Below are 26,541 nucleotides of genomic sequence, written 5' to 3' on the forward strand. Positions count from 1 at the left end.
ACACCAGAGCCTGAGCATCTTCAGGTGGGATTTCTCTTTTGTCTCATTTGGGGCGGGGGTCTTGATCAGCAGTTTCAATGTTTAGGTCAAGTGAGCAAGAGTCCTGTTGTACACCACGTAACCATTTTTTCTCAGCGAACATTTGTTGCATTTAGTGACACTGACATCAGCACATAAAAATTATATATATATATATATTATATATATATATATTTATTTATATTTATATTCATATATTTATAGATTTGTCATTCTATATCAACAATTCATTCTAGTGATTATTAATCTTGGTTTTTCATGTTGTAAAACTGGACAAACTGTTGGTAGGAATGCCTGTTTGGACATTGATTTATACAGGAACGCTCACGCACATACACGCAACAGAGGCATACGCACACTACTACACACATGCATGCATAGATACGCTCACTCAACTTTACATGTACACACAGGTCCCACATTCTGTCACATACATGCACATGTTCACAAATGCGCTCGCACACACACACGCACACACACACACGCACGCACACACACACACACACGCACGCACGTACGCACACACATACACACACACACACGCACACGCACACACACGCATACACACGCATACACACGTTCTTTCAGCCAACACAGAGAGGCAGGTCTGTACATCTATGAGAGGGAGATGTTACCCAGGATCCCTAGCAATAAGTACGGCTTCACCTGATAAAAACACAACAAAATCAAAGCTACAAACAGCAGAGGGAGTCATCCAGTCGTTGTCTGTAAACTTCGACAAAATTTCCCTTTAAAGTCCCAGAGGACTGGTCCTCGATGTGTCAAAGTTTGGCACAATGTCATGTCACTCGCTTTTTCTTTATCCCGACTGTACACTGAGATGTACGATATTCACTGTGGCTTTTGAGGAATGAACCAGTTTCGATGCACAAGTGATTATGAGAAAAAAACCACTGACAGTTGACACAGTCAGACATATCAGATCCCCAAAGTGAAAAAACAACCCCTTCCATAGAGAGAGAGAGTGTGCTTTAAACTTACACAAATATTCTTTAGGCAGTGAAAAAGCACTTTTGTTGACAGAGTACTCAGGAGCAGTGCTGCTCTGCCAATCTGATGCTCTGGCAGCCTTGAACTGTTCGTGACATTTGATCATGTCCACAATGAAATTCACTTGATGGAGAGAGAAAGAGAGAGAGAGAGAGAGAGAGAGAGAGAGAGAGAGAGAGAGGGTACAAAACACAAATACTGCAGTGGGCATCCTCTCTGGCTGGGAAAGGGGCAAAAGCAAAAGTGTCAGCTGACATCCATCATGACGGCGTCTGTCTTTTCTGATTCTTGTGTTCATGTTTCTCTTGTTTTTGTTGCTTTAGTTGTTTCAGTCGGTAGTCAGTCATGGAAAATAAATCAGGTTTGCATTAGTGGCCCATCAAAAACGTGTAATATACACACTATATTACCTGTACACTGAAAATAAAAAGTTTTTTTTTTCTTTTTTAAGTGAAAAGTTAGAAAAGTACAAATAAAAAAAAAAAGATGAGAAATAATGATGACAAAAAAGAAGTCTCTTAATGATGACATTCCTTCTAAATGAATTCAGAAGCCTCTGGAGGCAGCAAGGCCATCGCAACAAAAAATTGGGGATAAAAGCAGTGCTACGTTTGTCACTTGGGTGAAATGGTAAACATCCACTTCTTACCTTGTGCCTGATGTGCTTTCATCTTTCTGTGCTTTTATTCTTCCTGACCTCCTCAAGAACCCTCATGCCATCTTGTCTGTCATCTTTCCCTCTCTTCAACAGAAGGTCAAGCACTTCCACTTCCTCATCCCACAGACTAAGAGCTCTCCCTCATGTGCTCTATTATTCCTCCATCCCATCCATCTCCACCTCTCTTGACATCTGCATGCTCACTGCCATCATTTTCAGTTTTTTTTTTTTTTTAAATCTTCTTTACCACTCCTGTCAAACAACCGTCCTGTCTTCCTACTATCTCTGGTCACTGGTGAAATGGAGGAGACTTTAAAGAAATGTAGAGGTCTGAAAAAAATGGGGAAAATGTTTGCATGCACATGCACAGTCTCTCTTTGTCACATGACCTGATTTTTACTATTAACCCCATCTACCTCCATCCTCCTGCCTATTTTAGAGAACACAAATGTCACTGTCACTGGCTACAAGATCCCTTTTCAAAATACCACTTTTAGTCACCTTGTGTTAATTTGCTGTTTGTCTTTTGCAAAAATAATCCCTTTCACACAAGCACACACAGACTCTGTTTTGCCCCCTCCCCCCACCTAATTGTTATGGTCTGACTAGACCCAGGAGTCAGGTGAGGCCGGGTAGTGGCTGGTCTCGTAGTTCAGTTCGCTGTATGGCCGAGAGGCCGAGTAGAAGTCTACGTAGTTGCCGGTGGACTTGAGGCCCAGGTGCATGCGCAGATCTTCCCGTGGGTCCCGGGGCGGTCCAGTGGAGCCCGGAGGCTGCTGGGGTGGGGCCTGAGGCTGGGCCTGTGCTTGGATTTGGGGCTGTGGCTGGGATGGTGGCGGAGGCGGCGGTCCCTGGTCCTCGTAGTAGCTCTCGTCGAAGCTCCGGCTCTGGCTGTGAGGTGGAGGCTGTGGTGGCTGAGGCTGAGGGAAGGAAGGAGGAGGAGGATAGGGGTCGTAGTCTTTTAGCACGGCGGCTGACGGGCTGTCCTGCTGAGGCTGGGGGGGCAAGATGCAGGGCTGGGGTGGAATCTGGTGGGAGGGAGGTGCAGCAAGCAAGAAAGGAATAAGAAAGTCACAAAGATGTGGGTGGTGGGAGCAAAGAAAGAGTGAAGAAGAGAGCGATAAAAAGAGGGAGAAGGAGGGGAAAAGTGAGTGAACACAGGATAAAAGGGTTTGAAAGGCAGGCACTACAGGCTCAGATAGGAATCAGTTGGGAAGGGGCTCATGCTGTGAATTCTCTATTACATGCCAGCATTGAAGGGGCAATTTATCTGTAACAGTATACCTAAAACTGCCTAGCTGTGCACCTGTGTGCAGATGATTGTTAAAAAAAAAGAGTCATATGTTGATAAAACTTTGCTGACACACTTACTTTTGTGACTCTTCTGCTGCATTTCTGAAAGTTTGCATCTCTACAACCAAATTTTTATTTCAGAGCTTTCTTTCGGTTGACCTCCATGTGTCACGAGCCAAATTAGACAATAGAAGCAAAAAAACCCAGTTAACCAAGGCCGTGATTTCAATTGCTGGTTGGGTGTGGTTTTAGGTTGCAGTGGTTGGACTATGCCTGAGCTGCTGGAGCGCTTCTGTTGCACACACTCCGCAGAGTATCTCTTATCACAGTACGACACCTTTTGTGTGCTTGTGTGAGCCTCCTCCATCCTGCTGCTATCTCTCCTAATAACCACCTTGCCATGACAGCATATGCCAATTTATGAGAGCCCTGACTACACACATGCACTGCTGACACACTGGGGTTGGTGTGTGGCTGGGTGTAGATATAGAAACGCACTATTAACTCACCTGGTTTTGCTTAATGTCATCGCTGGCAGTCAAATAAGAGTTTCGGAACAACGTAGATGTCCCGCAGGATACTTGAACTTGATGGATGAAATGAAAAACAAGGAAAATGTTAATAATAAATTAAGTCATAATCTTCAGGCATTGTGTTTTGAAGTCAATTAGTCCCTTTATGATGCCTCCAAGATAACATTGCAGGAGTGATAAAAGAAGAAATAAAAAGAAACTAAAACAATCGAAAAGACCAATACACATTTCTAAGGATGAAGACATTAGAAACAAAGAGGAAGAAAAGAAGAAAACAAACAAAGGCAAAAAGTACTGGAAGAACAGATCTGCTGAAAACAAGCACAATTTCCTTGTAGGTCAGTCCTCGTCTGATTTATGGTTTAGCCAGCATCAACCAGGTTTTTGCTGGTTTAATAATTAAAACAAAAATTGCTGGTATGACCAACAAAACCAGCATATTGCACAATGAATATGCAGAATGAGAATGCAGAATATGTTTTGGTTCTGATAATCTGGTTGCTTAATAACTAAACCAGACCAACAAGGAAATTAGGCTGGGTCCTTTCTTTTTCTTTTTTTTTTAGCAGCGAGACTAGCAAAAGCAAATAAAAAACGAAGTGTAAGAGAAAAAGAAGAAAAATAGGGAGATAATAAAAAAAGACTGATAGGTCAGATGGGAAATGTGCAATATAAATAGAAGAGACAGACAGATAAAGAGGAGGATAAAATAGAATCATTTAATTCTACTCGGTCTCTCCATCACACACATGCGCACGCACCTGCCATGCCGTCTTTCCGGGATGTGTGCTCTCCTTTGTTGCTATGGAAACCGGCATTGGTTGCCGTGGAATCGTAGTCCATCTTGCGTTCCTTCAGACTCATCATCTCTCTGGGGGAGGCTGGAGCGCTTGCTGTACACACACACACACACACACACACACACACACACACACACACACACACACACACACACACACACACACACACACACACACACACACACACACACACACACACACACACACACACACACACACACACACACACACACACACACACACACACACACACACACACACACAAAATAATGAGCAATAAACTCAGAACAGCATGAGTCTTCACACTCTGTGTGCTTATTTTTGTGTGTCTTGGTCTTTTAAGGTGCACAGTCATTATTCATCATTTAGCTTGTCAGCAGAAAGGGTCACCTCCAGTGTGTTAAGAGGACTTTTGGGGATGCAAGCACGCATGCACGTACGCATGCACGTACGCACGCACGCACGCACGCACGCACGCACGCACGCACGCACGCACGCACGCACGCACGCACTCACACTCCAGGTTTTGATTGCTTATTAATATATTTTCTTATTCCTCATATTTTCTTCTTTGTTTCTTCTCAGTGTGTTTAAAGATCCTGTAAAATATGAAGGTGTGAAACTGACAGGCTGCACATTCAAAAAACCGTGATTCAGCACAATGTTGCTGGGGGTGCACGTGCAGCTGGACATATATCATCATACCCACAGCGCTGCCCCAACTTGGACAAGATCATGAGTCGTCATAAAACCTTAGGAACCTGGGATTAATGAAGGTCTTAGTCAGCATAATGCAACAATAATATACATGGAGGCAGGCCAATGACAGCCTGTTGTTCTTATGTGAGAAATTGAGTATGTACTCAAATCAGTCCTTTTTCTTCCCCCCAAATGTTGTTAGGGTGGGATAGGACTATTTAATGTCTTTTCTTCATCTTGTTCCTCACGATGACACAATGTGAGAGAGAAACACCACAATGGAATGTCTGTTTATTTTTTATATTTTTGTGCTCATCTACTAACATGAATCATGGACGTGTATGCTGAATTGTGCTTGAGAGAAATTTTAAAAAATGTCCCTTTCTTGCTGCCAGTTTAAAAGAACAGAGTTCACAATGATTACAATGAGTCTAAACACTGTACATGTTACACAATGCAATGAGAACAAGACCAAACACGAGTCAGCATTTTTACCTTGAATGGATTGTTTGAAAGGTGTTTTTGGGATTGATGCCTGGTAAAAAGATCAACAACTAGATCCTCCTGTTTTATTCTAAAAAGATCAAATTTGTCTTTCAGGCATCCTCACAGAGGCAAATGCTAAAAGATAGCTACACACAGTTACATTGCCAACAATGAACAAATCAGCATCATTGTTTTCAAACTTTCACAGTCTATTCTAAGTCAAACTTTTATTCATTGCATAGCTTATTTTCTGCAGCAGTCCTAACATCAACTCAAATGTCTCCATTGGCTTTGTGTTGAGGGAACCAATGTAATGCCACCTTTGGGGTTGGCCCAGAAAAATACATCATAACCACAACACTCCACAGAACATCGTTAAAGCTTTCTTTTTTTTTTCATACGAAACACAGCAACTGTGGAAAATGCTTGCTCGGTAAATAGTTTTCATGCAGCCTCAATCTCAGCAGTGCTAAAATGTTACAGGACTGTAGGAAAGACTGTAGCTGCTGGTTTATTGTTGACTGTGACAACAAATAGTGTTGCAATAGCCCAGCAGCAGTGTGAAGTATATTCCGTGTGTCTTAACAACTCTGATGTTGAATTTACAGTATTTCTCTCAAAACAAAGTCCTATCTAAATACTGTTTAGCGTTTTCAAATCTCGCAATGTTTCTGTTTGCTGGTGCCCAGCCATACAGAAACAAACCGGCGAGCAATAACAGAACTCCCATACATACTCTACAAACAGTATAGTGTATTTTTTCCCTTCACTCTTTTTAGACATATACTCACAGTGTTACGCTGTAATCCCCCTGTAGAGTACATTAAGTGCTAACTCAGTCCCCCCTTATCTTGAGACAGTGAATTGCCAGATTCCTGCCTACCTGTGCATCAGCCATTTTCAGTCTGCTCAGCTAAAGATTGCCCATAGCATTATACTGCTGCACAGCACAAACCGCACATGCAGTGGATACACTATCTAGACCCTCAGGAGTGAAGGGCCTTTGAGAAAAGAGGCTCCTCGAAATCAACTCTGGGAATTGTGGTGGATAAATGTAAGGCTGGAGTTGCTGTACCAATACTCAATATATACCGCAAGTGTGCTTAAAAAAGGCATAGTGTGCCACTCTCAGTTGTGCAAGCAGAAACATTTTTTTTCCAGCTTATGGATAGGAAAGCAATTGTAAGTACCTCTTAAAATTAGTATGGAAGGATATTTTTTTTCCCTCTTTGGCTGTTCTCTATTTTGAAAATTGGGCCAAAACTCACATACATGACTGCTTAAATAAAATAAAAGGCTTTTAAAGGCGTTTTAGGGAGACTTGGAATATCAACTTATATATTTAAAAGCCACTTCTTTAATTCAACCCATCAGTGTTGTACCTTCTTATTTGTTTTCCAGCCATCTCTTCATTTTAACACAAAACACATTAGGGACTGTTTTGGAGCGGCCAAGCCAGTGTTTCATTCTGTTCTTTTCTTTTTTTTTTTTTAACACATCTGATACTTAATTTTATCATTTGACACCTCTGCAGCAGATCCCATTAAAGTAAAAGCTCAAACCTGTCACAGACACCTCAAGAGACAGCGCCATCACTACGGGTTATGGTTACCGTGGGGACCTGACTTGTAACTGCTTGATATGGCAGCCCCCCGAGACACTTTCTATCAGCGCACAGCAGGACCGTGTGGAAGCCATGATGGATGCAAAGGTCTCTTTCCCTTTCTCTCTCCCTCTGTATTCCTCTCTGTCTTACCTCTAACAGCCTCTAACCTCTCCTCTTGCATTTTTACCATCCTCTCCTCACACCAGTTCCCCTCCTCCTCCTCCTCCTCTTCCTCCTCCTCCTCCTCCTCCTCCTCCTCCTCCTCCTCCTCCTCCTCCTCCATCATTACTTCTTCTGCTTTGATCCACCTCTAAGGAGCTGGATTGCAATGTGGAGCATATGCAGAGAGAAGATACAGCTGCATGTAAGTGTTAAAAAGTGTGTGTACGTGTGTGCACTGAGGTGGTCTGCATAGAGTGAGAGATTACAAAGAGGTGAGAAGAAAGTGGGATTAGTGCGAGGAGGAGAAAGAAATCACGGAATAAGAAAGGGTGACCGAGCACAGAGGCAAAGAGAGAGAGAGAGAGAGAGAGAGAGAGGGTGTTAGGGGAAGGGGGGGACGAGAAGAGAAGACGGGAGTCATTTTCAACCATTTCTTTCATTTCACCTCCACCCTTTCACTGTACTACACACACATTTCTCTACATGTGATCCAAAAACTCCTCATTTTCAATGTCGTCGGCCAAAGTCAAATCCGCAGCCTTCACCGACTCCTCCATGCAGTAACCATCCCTCAATCCCTAATTCTTCTTGCCTCTTTGCTTTTTCTCTTTATCTCCCTCTCCCTGTTTATCTCATCCTTCCCTCTTTTTCTGTCTCCTCACACACACAAACACACCCTTTTTCTCTCTCCCTCTCTCTTTCTCTCTCCTCGCTGGGTCCTTGAAGACTTCTCTAAGCTGGGAGGAAGGAAAAGTACTTTTCTGCCTCATCAGCTTGCTAAGCCCGGTGTGGAGAAAGAACAGCTAAAGGCCTTTTGACTACTGATGCTAACAGCTAATGCTAATGCGCCCTTTGCAAAGCATGAAGGCCAATGGGCTTGGGCTAAAGGCTAATGATAATCATCCTTCACAGCATGAAAGCCTGTGGGCGGTAAGCGTGGATGCTAAAAGCTATTTAGCCCCGGTGTAAAGACTGATCGACTGGTAAATGTTGATGCTACTGGCTAACGTTTAAATTAAAGAATGTATGACTTGTGTAGCTTCTGGCCTTGTGTAGCTTATATATATATATATATATATATATATATATATATATATATATATATATAATTTCTAGATGGTTAACCTGGTTCTAGAATATATTAATTGTCCAACAAAAAGTGAGAAAAGGTGAGAACAAGAATTTATAACCAGAAAAGCTCTAAACCAGCCAGAACATTTGAATATAAATTCCTGTTTCACAAACATTATGACAATCTCTGACCCCTTAAAAGAATATTTAGACAATGTGGAGATGAGCTTATTACTACATGATCAGAGAAAGGTGTGTGTTAAAAATGAAGTTAGATTTGCTGGCATTTCATCAGCATCTAAACTAAAGTAAAGAAGAAAAAAAAAAAAACACCTCACCAGTAGAAAAATATAAATGTTTTTGTGAAAACCGTGACATTATTATTGTTTATGTAGACATCCATCCTTCTAGGAGGATGGATGCGAGACAAGATCCTCAGGAACTGCCGGTGGCAACATTTTTATTTGGGCAGGGAGACACTTTGTCAGTTCTGGTTTTATTTCCTTAATTTTGGTGGCATGAGGTATGATGACGGTTCGTTTTCGCCTGAACATCTGCACACCTTAAGATAGCGCCAGATGTCTGCATATAAAGGTTACACAAGACAATTTCACTCTAATAAAAACTTAAAGCACTAAACTCACATATACATAATAAAAAAGTATGCAGACATGGCAAAATTACCCTCTGTTGGAAAGTCTTAAACTGAAACTTGGTGTTAAGAGAGACCTTATATATATCAAGAAAAACCTCACTCATATTAATGCATGCATAAAATTTGTGAGGCAAGAATGAAATGTTCCTCACCGGAGCGGTTATTTGGTGAAGTCCGGACAGGAGAGACAGAGGGAGTTCGCGAGGAGGAGTAAGGCCTCTGTCTGTCTCGTTCTATTGTTGAAGCTGAGCCCACAAAGTGATACTGGGAATAACCATCCTGTGAAAGAAACACACAGACAAAGAAATAACCTGGTCATCACTTCTGATGAGTTGCACACATGTGTCACAATATCCACGCCACATGATTACAAGCGCAGAATTCAGACACATGCTCCTCAATTAAACGCATTTGTTGACAATTGTGTTTGACAAACTACTATTACTTGAAATTGTGCATCATTATTCATTCAAAACATTCATTCAGTCATTCACTAAAACAGAAAGAAAAAGGAACCCCCGCTCCAAAAAACCCCCCAAGTAATTTACCCAAGTTAGTCTGTTAGCCAAAATTTCACCAAAACATGTATCTTCATTGAGATTACGGGTGTAAAAGTCATTACATTTCTGGAGCTACACAGCCTAACTGATCTTGATTGGGTAGGAATAGTTTAATGACAGCATGAGCGTTACAAAATCAACATATCAAAATGTGCATTCTGCTTTTAATTAAATATCTATTTACAAAACTGAACAAGTTGGAATCGTTTTTAAACAAAATAAGTGCAATTTTGATAGCATTTTGATGACGCCTCATGGCAAAATTCTGTAAAATATTCAAAAATTATGTTTCACGTTGAATGCCTTTATTTCCTCCTTAATTTGTTTGCACCAAAAGATTCAACAACTGATTTGTCTTTGCATTTTTGGCTTGTCAAACGGTACAAACATCCCATTTACCACACACTGACGTTGGCAAGGCATGTTGCTTCTTAAAACTGACCATTTTTGCAATCTGCAGCATGCATGTTCGCAGAAAACTGTGTTTTTGAGACTAACGCTAGTTCATTCGGAATGAGGTGTAATTGCTCTATCACTGGTCTCTGTGCTGAAGTATTATGCTTGCTGTTCTCAGACAACAGAGCAATCCACAGTGATGAAATTGGGAAGAGCAGCGACTTTTAATGGAAAATTAAAGGTTGATGTTTTCTTTTGTTGTAATCTTCATGGTTTGCAAGGTCATCCAAAGGGCAGGATTTGACCCTCTGGCAGGTGTGTTATTGCCTGTTTACTGTATGTTTGACACCCATGACCTCTACTATAAAAGGGCTTGGTTCAGAGCTATGAATAAAATACTGTAAATACACTATATATCATCAATTCAAAATCAAATGAAACTAAGTATCTGATGCATGTTTGTCAGGTTCCTCAATACTGTAATGATGAATGACTGTAGATGGTGTGTTGAAGTGCAAAAAGTGAGCTGAGAGAGATTGGGGCCAGGTGCTGGCACGACTGAGGAGAGAAAAAGCCAGAAAGCCTCATAGGGAGCTGGGCTTTTATATCCTGTGGAGCATTGTGCCTCGCTGCTTCACATCTCACGGATGACAATCAGCTTCCTAAGAAACAGGTTACAGTCAAGCTCACACTCAGGCATAACCAGACAAAATCGGGGTCGTCACAACCTTAAACACATATTTTTTGACATCTTAGTAACTTGTGCTTCTAAATCCAGTCAGGTATCCATCAATCTGCCACTATGAAACTGTCATCTGAGCAGATTTGAGACTCACAGCGGATGAAGAATTATGAAAAATCGTTTGATTCTCATGGACTGAGCAATACAACAGCACTGCAGGCTGTAGAAAGTGGCGCTCCAGCACCAACACTGACACAGCAATGATGAATCACAGAATTATATATCCAGTGATGTGATTCGGAGATGAAACACTTCAAATAGCCACGTGGCAGCAATTTTAAAAGACAGAGCTGTTTAGCAAAGAATCGGTGCAGAAAAAACACAATTTTGCTCAAATAAAAACCCCACAGCATTCCCCAAAGATCAGAAAAGTATACAGGAACTGTAAATCATTCAGTTAAAAAAAAATGTGTTTCCTTGATCATTTGTGCCAACCACAAAAGACACTTGTGTGAGAAATACATTAATTTGATTGACAGCAAATATTTTCACCTAAAACTTATGAAGTACTCTTTTGATAAATTATGCATCAGCTTGTGTCGGGTGATTAATTATTATTTTTTTCATTGTGGACACTGGGGGATTCTGACAAATACACATGCATATACAACCATCCACACATGACAAATTTAATTCTGAGCTTAGTAAATATTCCAATGTCCTTGTAGAAAAAATATAATACAACTAACAGCACCACAGGCAAATTACTGTCAAGCCAATGACTTTGTGTCTGCATTAGTTTACCAGTGATTGGAGCAAAGCTCTTTTCATAAAAATGGATGATGAGAGTCAACAACAATCACAGAGCTGGAACCAAATTCAATTTAGCATTAAGATAATTGGGAACCTCTGAAAGCAAAGCATAAGCAGATGATAGAAGATTACGGAGACATGTTCCATCATTGCCCTACTGTCTTGGGGCACCGGCTGAGCAGCATGAAGCAAGCTGGAAAAGTGTTGAGTGTGAGTGCATGGGAGGTGAATCACTTCAGCACAATGAGTCCCACGAAGAGGACACTGAGGGGAGGAAAATGAGACGACTGAGGGATGGAAGAGCTGAGGCAGAAGGAGTGGGAGGTGGGGCAGACGGAGTAGTGGCTGAGAAAGACAAAAGATGACAGAAAGTAATGAGAGCAAGGAGGAGGTGGGAGATGGTTGGAGAGAGTAATGACAGGAGAGTAAAGATAGCGAGAGGAGGGGAGAGGTAACGAGAGGGAGAGGCTCGGGTGGAAACGCAGCCGGCGAGAGCGACAAGTAGGCTGGAGTGAGCGCAGCCCTGTGTCCTCCCCTGACTCTCGTTTCCCGCCACAGCGGTGAGAACTAATAGATAGCTGGATCCTCTGTCACGCAGGAGTTCAAAGCTAGCTCACTCCCAGTCCTCCACCATCCTCCCCCCATCATTTTCACTTCATCCACTTATCCACCATTTATTCAGTTTTACAACTCACCTTGTTCCTCATTCTGACTCCTGCTACCCCACCCAACAAATCTCATTATGGGGAATGTAACCTTCCTTTTGTATACTACACAGCTGTTGGACACTGTCAAACTGTCATCCTGCACAAATGAACATTGTTACTAAAAATTGAGGGATTAATGTATTCTGCAGAGCGATGTGTGCAAGGTGTCGATGTAGCTGACAAATGGGGCCCATGAATGTTCCTGAGGGGTCCTTGAAGGCATCCCCAAGCGAAATGAGCAGTAGCTAAACTTTAAAATGATGGAAGTTTAACAAGTGCTCTATCTTGGGTGAATGTTGGGGTCAGTCCAAGAAATTAACACACATCTGTACAACGTGAGGACATGTATTTTTATAGAGAAACAAAAACATTTAATAGTTTGCAAAAACCTCTGAAATTCTGTGTTTTCACACAGCTAGTTTGTTTCGCAAGTTTTGTGACTCCCACTGTATGTACTGCCTGGTGCACATAAGAAGATGGGGTCAACAGTATTCCAGTACAGGAGGTATTAACAGATGAGGGATTACTCAGGACTACACGCACGCCCGCACGCCCGCACGCCCACACACACACACACACACACACACACACACACACACACACACACACACACACACACACACACACACACACACACACACACACACACACACACACACACACACACACACACACACACACACACACACACACACACACACACACACACACACACACACACACACACACACACACACACACACACACACACACACACACACACACACACACACACACACACACTTTTCTATCATATGTCTGTTGTAGAAAACAGGCTTGTTGGATGAAAACATACAGAGTGGCCATAGTTTGGTTCTGTGTAAACCACTAAAGGCCAGCGTAGAGAGGGGAATTCATTACAGTGATGATGCAGTGTTGTTGTGGAGTGTGAAAGGTGCTTTTGAAAGATCAACAAGCATTACAAATACAGTCTGAGAGTTTAAAAACCGGCTGGCTGCACAGCGTTGGTTTATAGCGTGTAGCTCACTGGCCAGTTTTCAAGGTTTAAGTTTAAGTAAATATTGCATCACAGTTTTATCAGATGGGACCTTATCGCTCAATGGTTCAAAGTCTGCAGGCTGCCTAGCAGTCTTTGCAACATTCTGCGCCATAAGCAAGGTCCACTGTTTGCTCCGTGACAGTGTGCAAGCCTCATCAGAGTACCCACAGTCCTGACACCAGCAGATATCTGCCACATCCCTTACTCGCTCTCGTGATTCTTACCTGCTCTTCTCATCTTACTTGCATTTTTTTTCCTGTCCACCCACCTCCACTTTCTCACTTCTCTCCAAACACCCATTTCAGTTCCTACTGCATAACTTGGGGGGATAGAGAGAGAGAGAGAGATTGGTTGCTAGGCAACCAGTCTGCCTGTTGCTCTCACCATCAGTGGATGATTAGTTGAAGGTCGCTGGACTGCGAGGTAGAAAACGATTACTGCCCCAACAAATGAGGTGTGTGTGTGTGTGTGTGTGTGTGTGTGTGTGTGTGTGTGTGTGTGTGTGTGTGTGCATGCGTACGTGCTCATGCTAGGCATCAATTATGGCCAAAAATTACAATTGGTTACACATGATGAGTCCTGGGTCCCCTCTGGGCCTCATCGACCACTGAACATTGTCATTTTTTAGTCTTTCAATCTGTGTGTTTGCCATTCCATTCACACTCACATTTTGATATTTACAGTCAAGAGCGCTTCGCTCACACATGATCCATTTGTCCTCACAGGAATAATGTGCCTCTGACCTTTACATCCTTTATTTTAGTTGCTTGTGGTTCCACTGATTTAGAAATTGACCTTTATACCACTGCTGCGTTTATTGCAAATACTCCAATACTCTGCGTGCATGTGCAGCCCAGCTTCTGTTTCCCCCTGAAATACTATTGTGAGCCTCGACCCTCCAGCAGGCTATCTCTGCAGACCTCCATCTCCTCCTGCTCTCTGCCTCTGCCAGTCTAGTATAGGTGAACATCAGAGGAAAAAAGCAGGAAAAGCACAGAGGCAGCTTCTGAAGCATGAGGTCGATTTGATGTCTACTAAAGTTTTTGAAACTGCATCTCTTTTTCGCTGTCTTTACCAGTTTATGTCATACAGCAAAGAAAGATGGTTTCATTTCAGCTGTCTCGATGAAAAATACAGTATTTTTTCATTCTTGGAAAGCTGTTTTAGAAAGTAATATGTATCTAAACTATTGCCAAAAACGTTTTAAAGATGGAGAATTTTCGGTCTTTCCTTCACTGTTAGCAACAAAAACACCTAAAGCAGCAATGACTCAATATCAACAGATATTGTCTATGTCTCTAAAGTCTGATGTCTCACACAATGAGTTTTTGTTTTATTACTTGTATTCCTTTTATTGGCTTTTGCAGAATTGGTGGAGATTACCGACCATATAGGTCAGACATGGCAAGATAGAGTATCTTCTTTATGTGCTAATTGAAGTTACCCATCTCCATGTTTTAGAGGTAGAGACAGGAGAATTGGCAGCTGCACCTGCCTCTACTGGGATCACCTTACTATACTTTAAATTTTATTAACTTCATTCAGAGAGGACAGATATTGCTAAATGGCATATTGTCTCCTACAACTGTTGGCCAGCTATTATAAGGTTGAACCTGTTTTCAGCCATTTGGTTGTTAATATGTAGGTGGTATCATATAGTGTGCACACTTCTTTTATCTCTATATTCTATATCAAGATGATAAAATCACATTTTATATACTGGCAGTGTTTTTTTTTTACTCGTTTTTTTCATTTAGAATTTTCTGCAGTGTGACAAAGATAAGAAAGCAAAAAAATAAAAACCTAATTAAGCAAAGCAGAAGTCTGAATTGACAAACTTTAAGAGATTTTTTGGGGGGGTTTCAGATTGGTTCATCAGAGTAGAATTACCTGCTCCATGTTTGGTTCTTCTATGTTAAGTGCATGCAGGATGACTATATTAAAGTGATCATCAATCAGGCTTGTATACAAAAAGCTACCAAGAAAAAAAACTGAGTGCCACATAAGCCTACTGCTGTTGCTTATCCTAAGTGTGAAGTTTCAGAATAAAAACTCACCTGCTGCTGCTGAGGGAGCTACTCCTCAAGTCAATTCACGAAGATGAAAATAGAATTTAACACGTAATAAGTCTTTTTGAATACTGCAGGTGAATTATGTGTGTTTGCGAGTACGCATTTTTATTTATCTATTTCACTACGTTGGCCATTTGGAAGTAACTGGAAGTGAAGAGCTTAAAGAGGTAGGCTCATTTAGATTTACCTCGGGCCCATAGTCTCATGATGGTTTGTCTTTGATTTTAATCACCAGAATAATGTACCCTCAATATGCAATAACTCACAAGTTATTTCAGTGCATAGCTTTAACTCTCAACAGATGCTGCTCTTATATATAAATGTCTTCCTGAATGATATGCTGTTTGGGTGTGATGATCCCTCGAGTTCAATTCGGCAAACAGAAAGGAGACTGAGACAGCTCAGCAGGCGGAGATGCAATGAAACGACCTCTGACAGTGAAAGAATAAAATGGAAAACACAATTATTATTTTTAGTATGTAGCTATGTCTGACTTGTATAATGTCAGAAGTGTGCACATAACACAGGTGTTAGGTCAATCTGAGTTAATGATCACACATCTAATCAAGGTTTCTAAATTGTCACCCGACATGTGGCTGTGTGAATTAATTCAGCTTCAGCTGCGATCAGGTTTAATGAGAAAATGACAACCCAGCCCATGGCCGACAGCCACCTCAGTCTCAGTATCAGGCCGAATACAGTGAACAACTCAGGATTTGGTAAAAGAAGCTGTGGGCAGACAGTTTAGGTCACAGAGCAGAGGAATTGACACAAAGTTTGTCTGTGTGTATGAAAGACAGAAAAGGGCTTTCTGATATCAGTGGTAAAGTTGAGGTTGACACTGAAGGGGCATTGAGATATAGAACTAAATGAAAACTGAAAAGAAGAACTAAACTAAATTAAACAAAAGAGAACTGGGGAAAAAAAAACAATGAACACAGGCACAGTATTATAATCGAAGAAGAGAACCAAACAGAACAGAACTGGAAAGAACAGAATAGAGAAACAGAACAAAGTAGTGCAGAACAGAACATGGTAAAACCAATCAGAGCACGCACACAAAATAATAGAACAGAACTATAAGCCACACGAAAAGAACCAAAAAGAACAGAACAGAACAAATTGGAACACTGCAGAAATGAAGACATCAAAAAGTGAACAAAACACACAGGAACAAACAAAACAACAACAGTTAAATAGAGAATACCAGAACAGAACCAAATATCATAGAACAAAGTTGAACAGAAAAGAAAACATTTCATTTCACCATGTTTTCTGAAATGTCCTCTAGTTTTAATCGCTTACAATTATTTGTGACATACATGCCAGGGTCCCCTGTGGCTCAGTTATAGTCATAGAGTGGATCATCTTTCAATCACACAGTTATGGGTTTGATTCCTCGTCTCACATGTCCATATGTTGAAGTGTCCTTGGGGAACACGCTGAAGATCAAATTGTAAAATCCTTTTAGACTGCTTAGGCATTGAACAAAAAGATGAATCACCTACGTAACGTCCATTTGGCATTTCAACATTTAAATTAAATCAGCATGGTAGAAACTGGTAACATCATGGCATTCAATATTTTAAAATTATTTTCTAACCAGGGTAAACTAAAATGTTGAAATGATGGATATTTATTTTCCAAAACCCTTTAAATATTTGTAAACAATTGAAAGTAATTCACTCAAAGCACACTGGATGAATTCCTGTGTGGGTACAATTGCATGGTAAACCTCGACAGCTTCACCAAAAGCAAAATGTGACATTTGTAGCGTGAACTTGATCCCCTTTTCATTTGAAATGTATTCATTTCATTTACAGGAACATCCTGAGCATTCTGGGTGCAAAGATCCTGCCCAAGCCCGGGCTGTGCAATCAATGACCTCACACATACACCTCCCGCACACATTTCTCGCTCCCATCACAGCGCACAAACACACCCACATACTGAATTACACAGTCCTGGAACATATTGTAAATCTGTCACACGTGTGACAAACACAGCATCTCTCTGACCCTGAACTCCATCTGTCATATGTGCGTGTATCTTTTTGGTGATTTGTGTGAGTTGATGATGTATGCGTGTGTGTGTGTGTGTGTGTGTGTGTGTGTGTGTGTGTGTGTGTGTGTGTGTGTGTGTGTGTGTGTGTGTGTGTGTGTGTGTGTGTGTGTGTGTGTGTGTGTGTGTGTGTGTGTGTGTGTGTGTGTTATAGAGAGAGAAAGAGAAGGAGAATGTGTCTGATTAAGTGCCAAAGACAGATCATTTATCAAGAAATGAGGCACGGCAAGCCCAACAGGAGTTATGCACTGAGCAGGGAAATGACAAAGTGTAACTGTGCGAATATGAAATTTAGAGTTTAGTTTGTGTGTATATTCAGAGAAAGGAGCTGCATCTGTTTGCGTGAGCGAGTCCCAGAACCGAGTCCTCCTGGTCCTATTAAGAAAGAGGCTTATTTACAAAGTGACCATGTTTCAGTTCCTTGTTTTGTGTAGAAATCCCCTGCTGCACAGTACTGCACATTTGTTGTCTAGTTAAAAGATGACCTGTGGCTACCCTCAAAGGGACAGCAGATGAAACACTATACACCACCACTTCCTCACACAAACACACACACACACACTGAATGAGGACGCATCCTGTCAAATAATCCACATAAACTCTGGTAAAAGTAGAGTTTCACTGCACTCTGGAGACTATTACACATGATTTATCCAAGTCAGTGCTAGTGTTGGTACAAGCAGATTTTGGCTTTGGTTTATTAATGACTGCTGCATCAAAGATCTCTCAAGTCATCTGAGATGCTATTTTCATATAGTTACTGTTTATTCATGGGCTTGCAGCTTCTCGTTTTAGCGTGCACAGAAAGTGTTGGGCAGCTCTGTCCCGCCTCCTCAACTTTGGTTGCTTTTCTCCTTTTCTCTCTCTCTCTCTCTCTCTCTCTCTCTCTCTCTCTCTCTCTCTCTCTCTCTCTCTCTCTCAGCCTCCACTGCTCCCATGGCACCACTGTAGGAAATGATTAACTCCCCTTACTGCAGTTTGACAAAAAAAAAACAAAAAAAAAAAAACACGTTTTCAAAGACAGAAACAACCATACATGTGCACCCACGTCCAAAACCTCTTCACAGTTGAAAAGTGTTCCAAAATATTCTCATTACTTTGAGACTTCAAAAGCAAACAACACGGCTCAAAATGACCCATTATTGACCCTAATCTTCCATCTTCTTCCCAAAATCTAAAAACACACAAACTAAAGCAAACTCATTTTCAAACAGGAATATTTTTCATGAATTCACCTCGGTTTTTTTTCTCCCCCTCATTTTGCCGCTTTTCTTTGCCGTCTATTTTCCCTCCTTGCTTTGGCTCACAAACTCTTTGCAGAGATACCCTTCTCCACTCCCGTCTAAATGTATGCTAATCCATGTTTGGACTGGAGGCTAACAGGATTTTTGCTCCATCTAACTCCCATGACCTAATATGTCATGCAGGGAAGTCACTTATTTTCAGCTCTGGACCGTGGCGATAAAGTGTGGATCCTCTGACACAATAATTCCCAACTATAAAACTAGGCTGCTTTGTCACTGGATTTAGGAGAGCACATGGCTAGGTATGATGTCCATCAGTCTTTAAAAGCATTTTTTTTATAGCCGCTGTTTATAACTCAATTTAGCTGATTAACTGTCTGAACTACCGCGAAACAGGGGCGTCAAACAAGCTGCCCACGGGCCGAAACTGGCATAAAAGATGACCTTGCAAAGTGTAGAAAAACAAAGACATGTAGCTTCAGGGGTGCTCACTGGTGTAGTGGTTATTGTTCCCACCTTATAGCAACAAGTCTGTTTGTGGGACTCCAAATTGCCCATAGATCTGTATGCGAGTGTGTGGCTGTTTGTCTTAGGAAAGCATAGTGACTTGTTAATAGTGTGACCTGCCTTTACCCAGAGTCAGTTGGGATTGGCTCCAACCCCTTCAAGCACTGAATTGGATGAAGCACTATATGACCTTGAATTTCTATATAAAAATCCATGCCGCTCATAATTTGTCTACTCGGGATTGCAAGTTCTCAAACAGGGTAGAGGTCATAACACAACATTAAGACTCAAAAGTGAACAGCAGGTGGTGAATGTTAGTCAGCTGAAATATCAGTGATGCAGCAGAAAAAGTTAGAAAACGTTTACCAACATTACCCTGAAGACAAAACTCTGTGGCTGCAAGGATTTCAGACAGCGCATGCAGTGAATTCAAATATTTTCAGTATGCTTTTTTTTAATTCAGTAAAACCAGAGAGAAACTTTAGGATTCTAAGTATTTATAAATCATTAGGCTTTCGTTGTGAACCCGGAAATTGAGTTCATATTGCGCTGTATGTTGACCCTGAACTAAAATGAGTTTGACAACCGATCAGTTCAAAAGTGCAAGCTCGAGAAATTAAACCGCATGTAATGAAAATTGCAAAAGAGTGAAGAGATTGGTCTTTGGAAAAAAAAGAAGAAAAAGTCATCTTCCTTCAATATCTATCTTTCTTAAATACAGACTCAAAAGCCAAGTGAGGCAGAGAGTGGAGATAAATACAAATGAATGAAAAATCTACCGACAATAACAAGAAAAAAAAAAAAAAAAGAAGCAACCTTTGTCGAGCCCAGCGGCCATGTGAAGCCAGGGTCCTTCATGTCTGTTCACTGGAGTGTTATGATACCCAGTCGACTGTAATGCTGTCCAGTGGCAATGATTAGAGGAGTGTGAAGCAGATGAGGCTCCAATGGGCCACGTGGGGATACTGTTCTATGTCATACGCAGGGATGAGTGGATGACGAAAGAGGGGTGGAGATGGTGGGCGGGAGGCAGCGACACAGTTGTCTGGATGAGGCGAGGACATATTGATGCCATGGGGCATGCTGCCCTGAAGATAATGCCGTTAAAGTCAGATGTCTCGCAGTGAGACGTTGAGTCCATGACAAAACGATCATGCCAGAAAGGCTCTGCGATAGACACTGGGGTGACGATCAAGGGTGCCCGGGTCTTTTCTGTTCACACTCTGGCAATTTGAGAGAATTTCCCAGAGGAGAGGAGACTGACCATCTCTGTCTGCTTTCAAATCACTTGTAAAAGCCTACTTTCGTAAGTGTCCCCGACATATTTCTGACTCTGACATTTCTATTAGATTGTTAGTTCTATTTTATCATAACAACAGATACCATTTACATATATGTCTTTTAATTATTAAAAAAATGCGTTTTTATATGCTGTATGTCTTCAAAAGGTGTACCAAAACCTTTAAAATTTGTGAATTATTATGACGTAGATCACTCCTGCTCCTGCTTACTTTGTTCTTGAAATTAAAAAAAAAATTATAATAAATAGGCGGTAGCATTTCCTTTTGCCATATTTTAATCTAACCAAAGATTTTGAAACATGAGACATGTTTGGGAACAAATCAAAATGCCTTGTATCAAGATTTATTGATGTTTTTGAAATTTTAAGTTATGGTGCTAAAACTTATCATCAGTGAAACAATCATCAATGAAAATAACTCGTTGAAGACAATAATGTTGCAAAGGTCAAATAATCTACTTTTCATGATCAGTTATTTGTCCTTCAACAAAGGTTTCAAATGCAGACGTTACTAAATACAAATGCTTTTATGATCAGCAGATTAAACCAAAGGAACACTTCAGTATGCAGCATAACGTCATTAAATACAATACTGGTTCACTTCCTAGGCATCATGGCAGTATAATCTGAATCAGGTCTGTTGCAGTGTATCATATTATAATACACATGTATACTTGTTATTGCTTCCACATATAGTTACAAAGATGCAGTTCAATAAAAGCCAAAGTTTCTCTTTTTCTCTACAGCAAGCTGAAAAAATAAAAACTAAAAAAATTCCAGACACGTTTCAAAGCCAAGGATGCTTCCTTTTGTGTAGTTTAAAATTTTAGAGAGTGCACTGAAAGTGACTGAAAGTTTTAATGCAATAAATAAAGTATAACCTTGGTGGGGGTATTCACTCAGCAACACTTACTGCAAGTGAAAGGATGAGAACATCTGTTATTACTTTTAATCAAGTCCCAAGCATGTACAGAAATGTGTTATTTAAAAAGTGGAAAAAAAATAAATAGTCAGAGACAGTGGGTTCAAACTTTTGTTTGAAGTATAAGGGTGTCTACTCTGAATGAACTTTTTTTTTTTTTATTGGATATACATGCAATAATATATTAATATGCCCACAGTGCCCTGGCTGTCAATCAAAACACAGCTTGAAATGACCGTTAACAACAATGTTTCCAACCAACCAACCAACAATCCAGTCAATACGACAACCAACTGACTGACCAATCGACTGGCCAGCCAACCAACCCACTGTCTGACCATCTGACTAACGAACTAAACAACTGACTGACCAACCGAAAATATATCCAGCCAGCCGATCAACCAATCAACAATCCAGTCAACCAAACAGACACACTCCACATGCAGATGAATAGATACAACACAAAGTATATTAGAAAAATGATAAAAGAAAACCTTTTCAATAGGCCTGTGTAATCTAACTGTATGAATATAGCTTTATACTCACTTTTCACAACAGTCACTAATTACCAAGACTGGAAATACCATGAATAATTATCACAACCTTGAGGTTCTTCTGGAAGGCAACATATAATTCCAAAATAAACTTATCTATGCCAATCATTCTTTCCTTGTTTGTTGATTAAACTTACAATCTCACCTTTTAAAAATATAAATCACTATTATAGATGAAACATGGTGTGCTTAAGTTGACACCACGCAGATTCACCAATATTCATTTCCTTATTAAACACAGCATTACACACCCAGTGCTGTAGACAGAAATCTCCAGATAATCACTTAAGTAATTGAGGTCAAGAGTTATTAAACATGAAACCCAATCAAATAAGTACATAGCCACTTCACATTAAGAAAAAGAAACACTTAGAAACTTTTAAGAGTTTGTTGTTTGGAGAAAGTATCTGCACAAAGTGATGTCCGGACACATTTGATGAAGACTTGTTAATTTGAGTAAACCGGCAAGAAATAAAGCAACCTCAAAGACTTCCCCAGTCACAAGGTAGAGAACATTTAGCGAGTTGACTCCAAGTGAAGAAAGGTAGATGCTTAATGAGGTAAGAAAAAAAGACACACAGACGCCGAGCAAGCAAAGAGACACATATATATATATATATAAAAGAGTAAATATAAAACCTTGGATGATATTATTCACACAGTTGCTGTTTAAGAGTTAGATGTCAAAAATCAAACACTTGCAAAAGGTTCACATTTTTTTTCCCATTGTGTTCATATTCTACATATCAACATACTTTTTTACCAATCATAAACAATTACTAACAATTTGCAATTCATATGGCTCCCCTTAGTTATCCGCAGCTCAAATCCTCCTAATCTGCCAAAAGAAGGCGGGATGAGTATGTGTATCAAATGTGTTTTTTAATTGCTTCATTAAACTGTTTCTACAGTGAATCATCCTCACCACCTGCTTCGGTTAAAGTGTGACGCCCTCATCCTAACATAGTTCGTCAGCAGATATTTTAAGGCCTGCATGCCACGAAGACTCTCATAATGACTTGTTTAATTAAGAGGATCCTGTTTAAAAAAAAAACAAAAAACTGCTGCTTCCGTCACCTGATAGCTGTCTAATTTTTGCTAAAGTCTGTTAGTATTCTTCCTCTCTGAAAACACAGGTGGATCTTAATGTGATGTGCTTGCATAATCTATGCAACATGAAAGATCAAATGCAATCTACATTACGTACTGGAGTCGTCATAATAGGAGGTTGACAACAACTGCAAAAGCTTGAGGGTAGGTGTGGTATATTATGGATGAGGTTACTGCACTGTTCGGTGACAATATCTTGTAGTGATGCAAGTCATCATCAATGCAAGTTGTAGGATGGTGGATATACTACAACAAATAAAATTAGGACGAATCTATGGCTGCAACATGTACGTAGCCAACTGATTACATACTGTAATACACTCTATAATACACTCAATACCCTTGCACGCACATGCTGCAGCCCGATTTGAACTCTAGAATGCCATCATTGCACCTACCTTCTTGTAGAGAGAGCGCAGGTCTCTGTACTGCCACATGCTGCTGAGGACCTGAGAGGCTGCCTTCACCACTTTTGCAGAGTGTCTGCGGAGAGACAGACAGAAGAGTTACTTCACTCGGACCCCATTACTCTAGAAAACGTTGCCATATTATTCTGCTCCCTGTCTTTGCCTGCTGCCCAAGATGCATGCCTGTCACCGACAGTCGTTATGGCATCAAGAGTAAGACTGCCATTATTCTTTCAACATGAAATGGTCCTTGATCAAAACCAAGAGTTTTCAGATGAGTTTAAAATGAGCCACTCTGCCTCACTAAAAGCACCATCCTTCCACTCAGCTGAGACATGCGTCTAGTTAGAGTTAGTTCATAGCTGCTGTCATTCTAACATTGACGGAGGGAATCGGGAAGGTGCTCATTGACCATTTGTCAACAAGACAACAAAAGAAAAAACTCTAATTTGTTACAAAGCAAAGAAGTTTGAGAAGATGAAAATGTGAAACCGTATAATGTTGCACTTGCTCAATGTTGACACAATGCGACAAGAGTTGCACAAACAAATTGATTCCCAGGATAAGAGCGTGGCAATCTTGAGTGTGCCATGAAAGAAGTCTGTCGTCGATGATTTAATAGCACAAAAAATCTTACACCGACAGCATCAGTACCTCGAACAGCATCATAAAAGGATTCTGATCTCTGATATATTATGATTACTATTATTCCCTTTAAATCCTGGGAATACTTTGACGAGTTAAAGCAGGAATATAAATCAGAAGTAGTCTGCAAAAGGGAGGTCATTCCATTGTGTTCACACTTTTTCACTATCGTCACTATCATTGAAACCCTTATTTGAGCTGTGTGATTAATGTAATTAATTTTACCCATGTTATTCCTGCTGCTGCGACAAGCCAAATTATCTGTTTCTGCCTGCAGGATTACATTTCAGTCATGTTGTGAAATCCAAATGAAAGAAGAAAGAAATAGTGGTTTTATGAGAAATCGGGACGACGGTCAACTACATGGCGACATTGTAAAAACTGCTGTATCTCGGGATCAGTGCACTGTTAAAATATAATTGAAAAATAGAAACTAAAATAATGTCTAATAATAAATAAAGTCTTAAGTATATATTATGGATGCACAATGATATCAGCACAACGTTGGTATCCGCACACATAAAATATAAACATTCGCATGCAATGTATGCTGATTTCTTTTTGTTTCTTTTTTAGGCACAACCTGCGTGCGCAGGCGATGCACATGCTATGAGCCCGCGTGCTATGAGCATGCTATGAGCTAGGCTGCTCAAGGCAAAAAAATTACATTCTGTTGAATTTTACTTACATAAAGAAAATATTAACTAAATTCTTGTTACAGTTAAATTTTTTCTTTATTTAATATTATCTTTTTTTCCCTTTGATATGCAAGCAAAGAATGGTAAACTAGTATTAACCACAGTAAACAAGCAGTATGCAAATTCTTTTCACGACACTGCAAATGTCGTGTAAATCAAGTATGTCACTCTGATAATGAAAATATTTGCAATGTCACATTTTATTCATGCTAAGCAACAAAAATAAAATTCCTATTCCTCCTTGTACATTGAGGCATTTATCGTTGCAAAACAGAAGGTTTACAATATAGTACAACATCCACATGCATTTTCTATTGCATCGTATTGAAAACTCCTTTTTATTTTAGTGAATAAAGCATGGTTATCTACTTTACAGCTGCACACTAATGGGAAAAGTTTGTAGCCATGTGACTGTAGCATGGCACTGCTGATAATGAGCATTTATCCCCGGTATACCTACCCTAAGAAAATGAAGATGTGTGAGCTATTAGCTGATAACTACACTCCCTGTGACATTTACATTTATGGAGGTTTCTTCCAGCACCTCATATCTCTCCTTAATGGTGCCCTTGAGCACAGTCCCCCAAATAGACTGAGTGTTGTTCCCAGGCAATAAATCAACGCTTGACCTCCCTCTGTTAATGTTCCGGTGTCATGGCAACCCCTGGCCGGCTGATTGCCGTAGCAGCGACGCAGAACACCCTGCTCGGTCTCCCATGGTGACGGGAGTTGTTTGTCATCTTCTCAAGCTGTGTTTAGTGGATGAATGGTCACAGGAGAGGCCGATGCAGAATAAGGAGCAGGTAACTACTAACTAGTTAACACTTAACCATGTGAGGTCACCTCCTTCATGCCTGCTGCACAATATGACATCGTTTCACATGGTTCCTGTCATGATCTTAGTGTTTAGCCATAAGTTGTCGACATTATACATTAACTGTGTGTGATTGAGGTGTTCAGTACCTTTAGGAGTCTGTGTTCGACTTACTTATTGTTCCAATGTTAGGGGCTTTGTAATTAATCACATTTTCATTGTATCTCAGTTTTTGAAACGAGAAACTATTTCTAAATTTTAACTGATTTTAAAAGGATTAATAAATCGAATTACGCAACTTTACAAAACAAAACAAAACAAAACAAAACAAAACAAAACATGATGATTGATTCATTGATTTTTAAATTCTGATGTTGACAATTGTGTGCTGTTAATAATATAACATAGGGAATAACCTACCCATCCATCCTCGCAGCTACATGTTCAAAGACATGAACTGTTAATATGTAAACTCTTTATTACATCTTTTTATCACAGCTGTGCTCTGATCCACACTTCCATCCCATAGTTTACGGTACTGCTTCATCCTTCTGGCTTTTAGGTTTCTTTAGTTTAGTTTGCATTCGTTTTTTCCATTTCACCATTTTGAGCATCTGTGGCTCTATCACCTTCTTCATTACACATATTCGTTTTGTGTGTGTGTGTGTGTGTGTGTGTGTGTGTGTGTGTGTGTGTGTGTGTTTACCTCGACTACATTCCGGCCCTTTGTTTCTTCACACCGACAGCCCCAGGTCATTAAACAAAAAATAATTTTAAGATATAATATAGGAGTTACTTTGTGCTGGTTGTCCTTGAGGAGAAGGAAAGTCATTGCAGGGTTTTTCATTCCTTAACTTTTGCTTATTTTGGTTGGAGAACATTAATCTCTCTAAGGCATCTTCAGATGACTCAAACACATAATGCTGCTGTTCTTTGCAACATTAAGTACACTTTTTTTAATCCTCTTGCACTATATCTCAATAGGATGAGAGTCACT

At 40.4% G+C, this 26,541-nt stretch overlaps 1 protein-coding gene across 1 annotated transcript in view; it reads right to left on the bottom strand.

Moving 5' to 3' along the window:
* Window positions 1–1,498: 1,498 nt before the first annotated feature.
* The window catches only part of ctnnd2a (catenin (cadherin-associated protein), delta 2a), a 144,067-nt gene continuing 119,024 nt past the window's right edge, over window positions 1,499–26,541 (bottom strand). Inside the window, exons 16-20 of the mRNA XM_080489850.1 lie at window positions 23,379–23,463; window positions 9,166–9,292; window positions 4,296–4,427; window positions 3,511–3,587; window positions 1,499–2,628 (exon numbers count right to left, since the gene is read on the bottom strand). Coding sequence (XP_080345976.1) covers window positions 2,314–2,628; window positions 3,511–3,587; window positions 4,296–4,427; window positions 9,166–9,292; window positions 23,379–23,463 — 736 coding nt within the window. The 3' untranslated portion in view covers window positions 1,499–2,313. The remainder of the gene's footprint in view (window positions 2,629–3,510; window positions 3,588–4,295; window positions 4,428–9,165; window positions 9,293–23,378; window positions 23,464–26,541) is intronic.

The sequence above is a fragment of the Lipophrys pholis genome, assembly GCF_963383615.2.
Source record: "Lipophrys pholis genome assembly, chromosome: 20".
In the NCBI taxonomy this organism is placed as follows: domain Eukaryota; kingdom Metazoa; phylum Chordata; class Actinopteri; order Blenniiformes; family Blenniidae; genus Lipophrys; species Lipophrys pholis.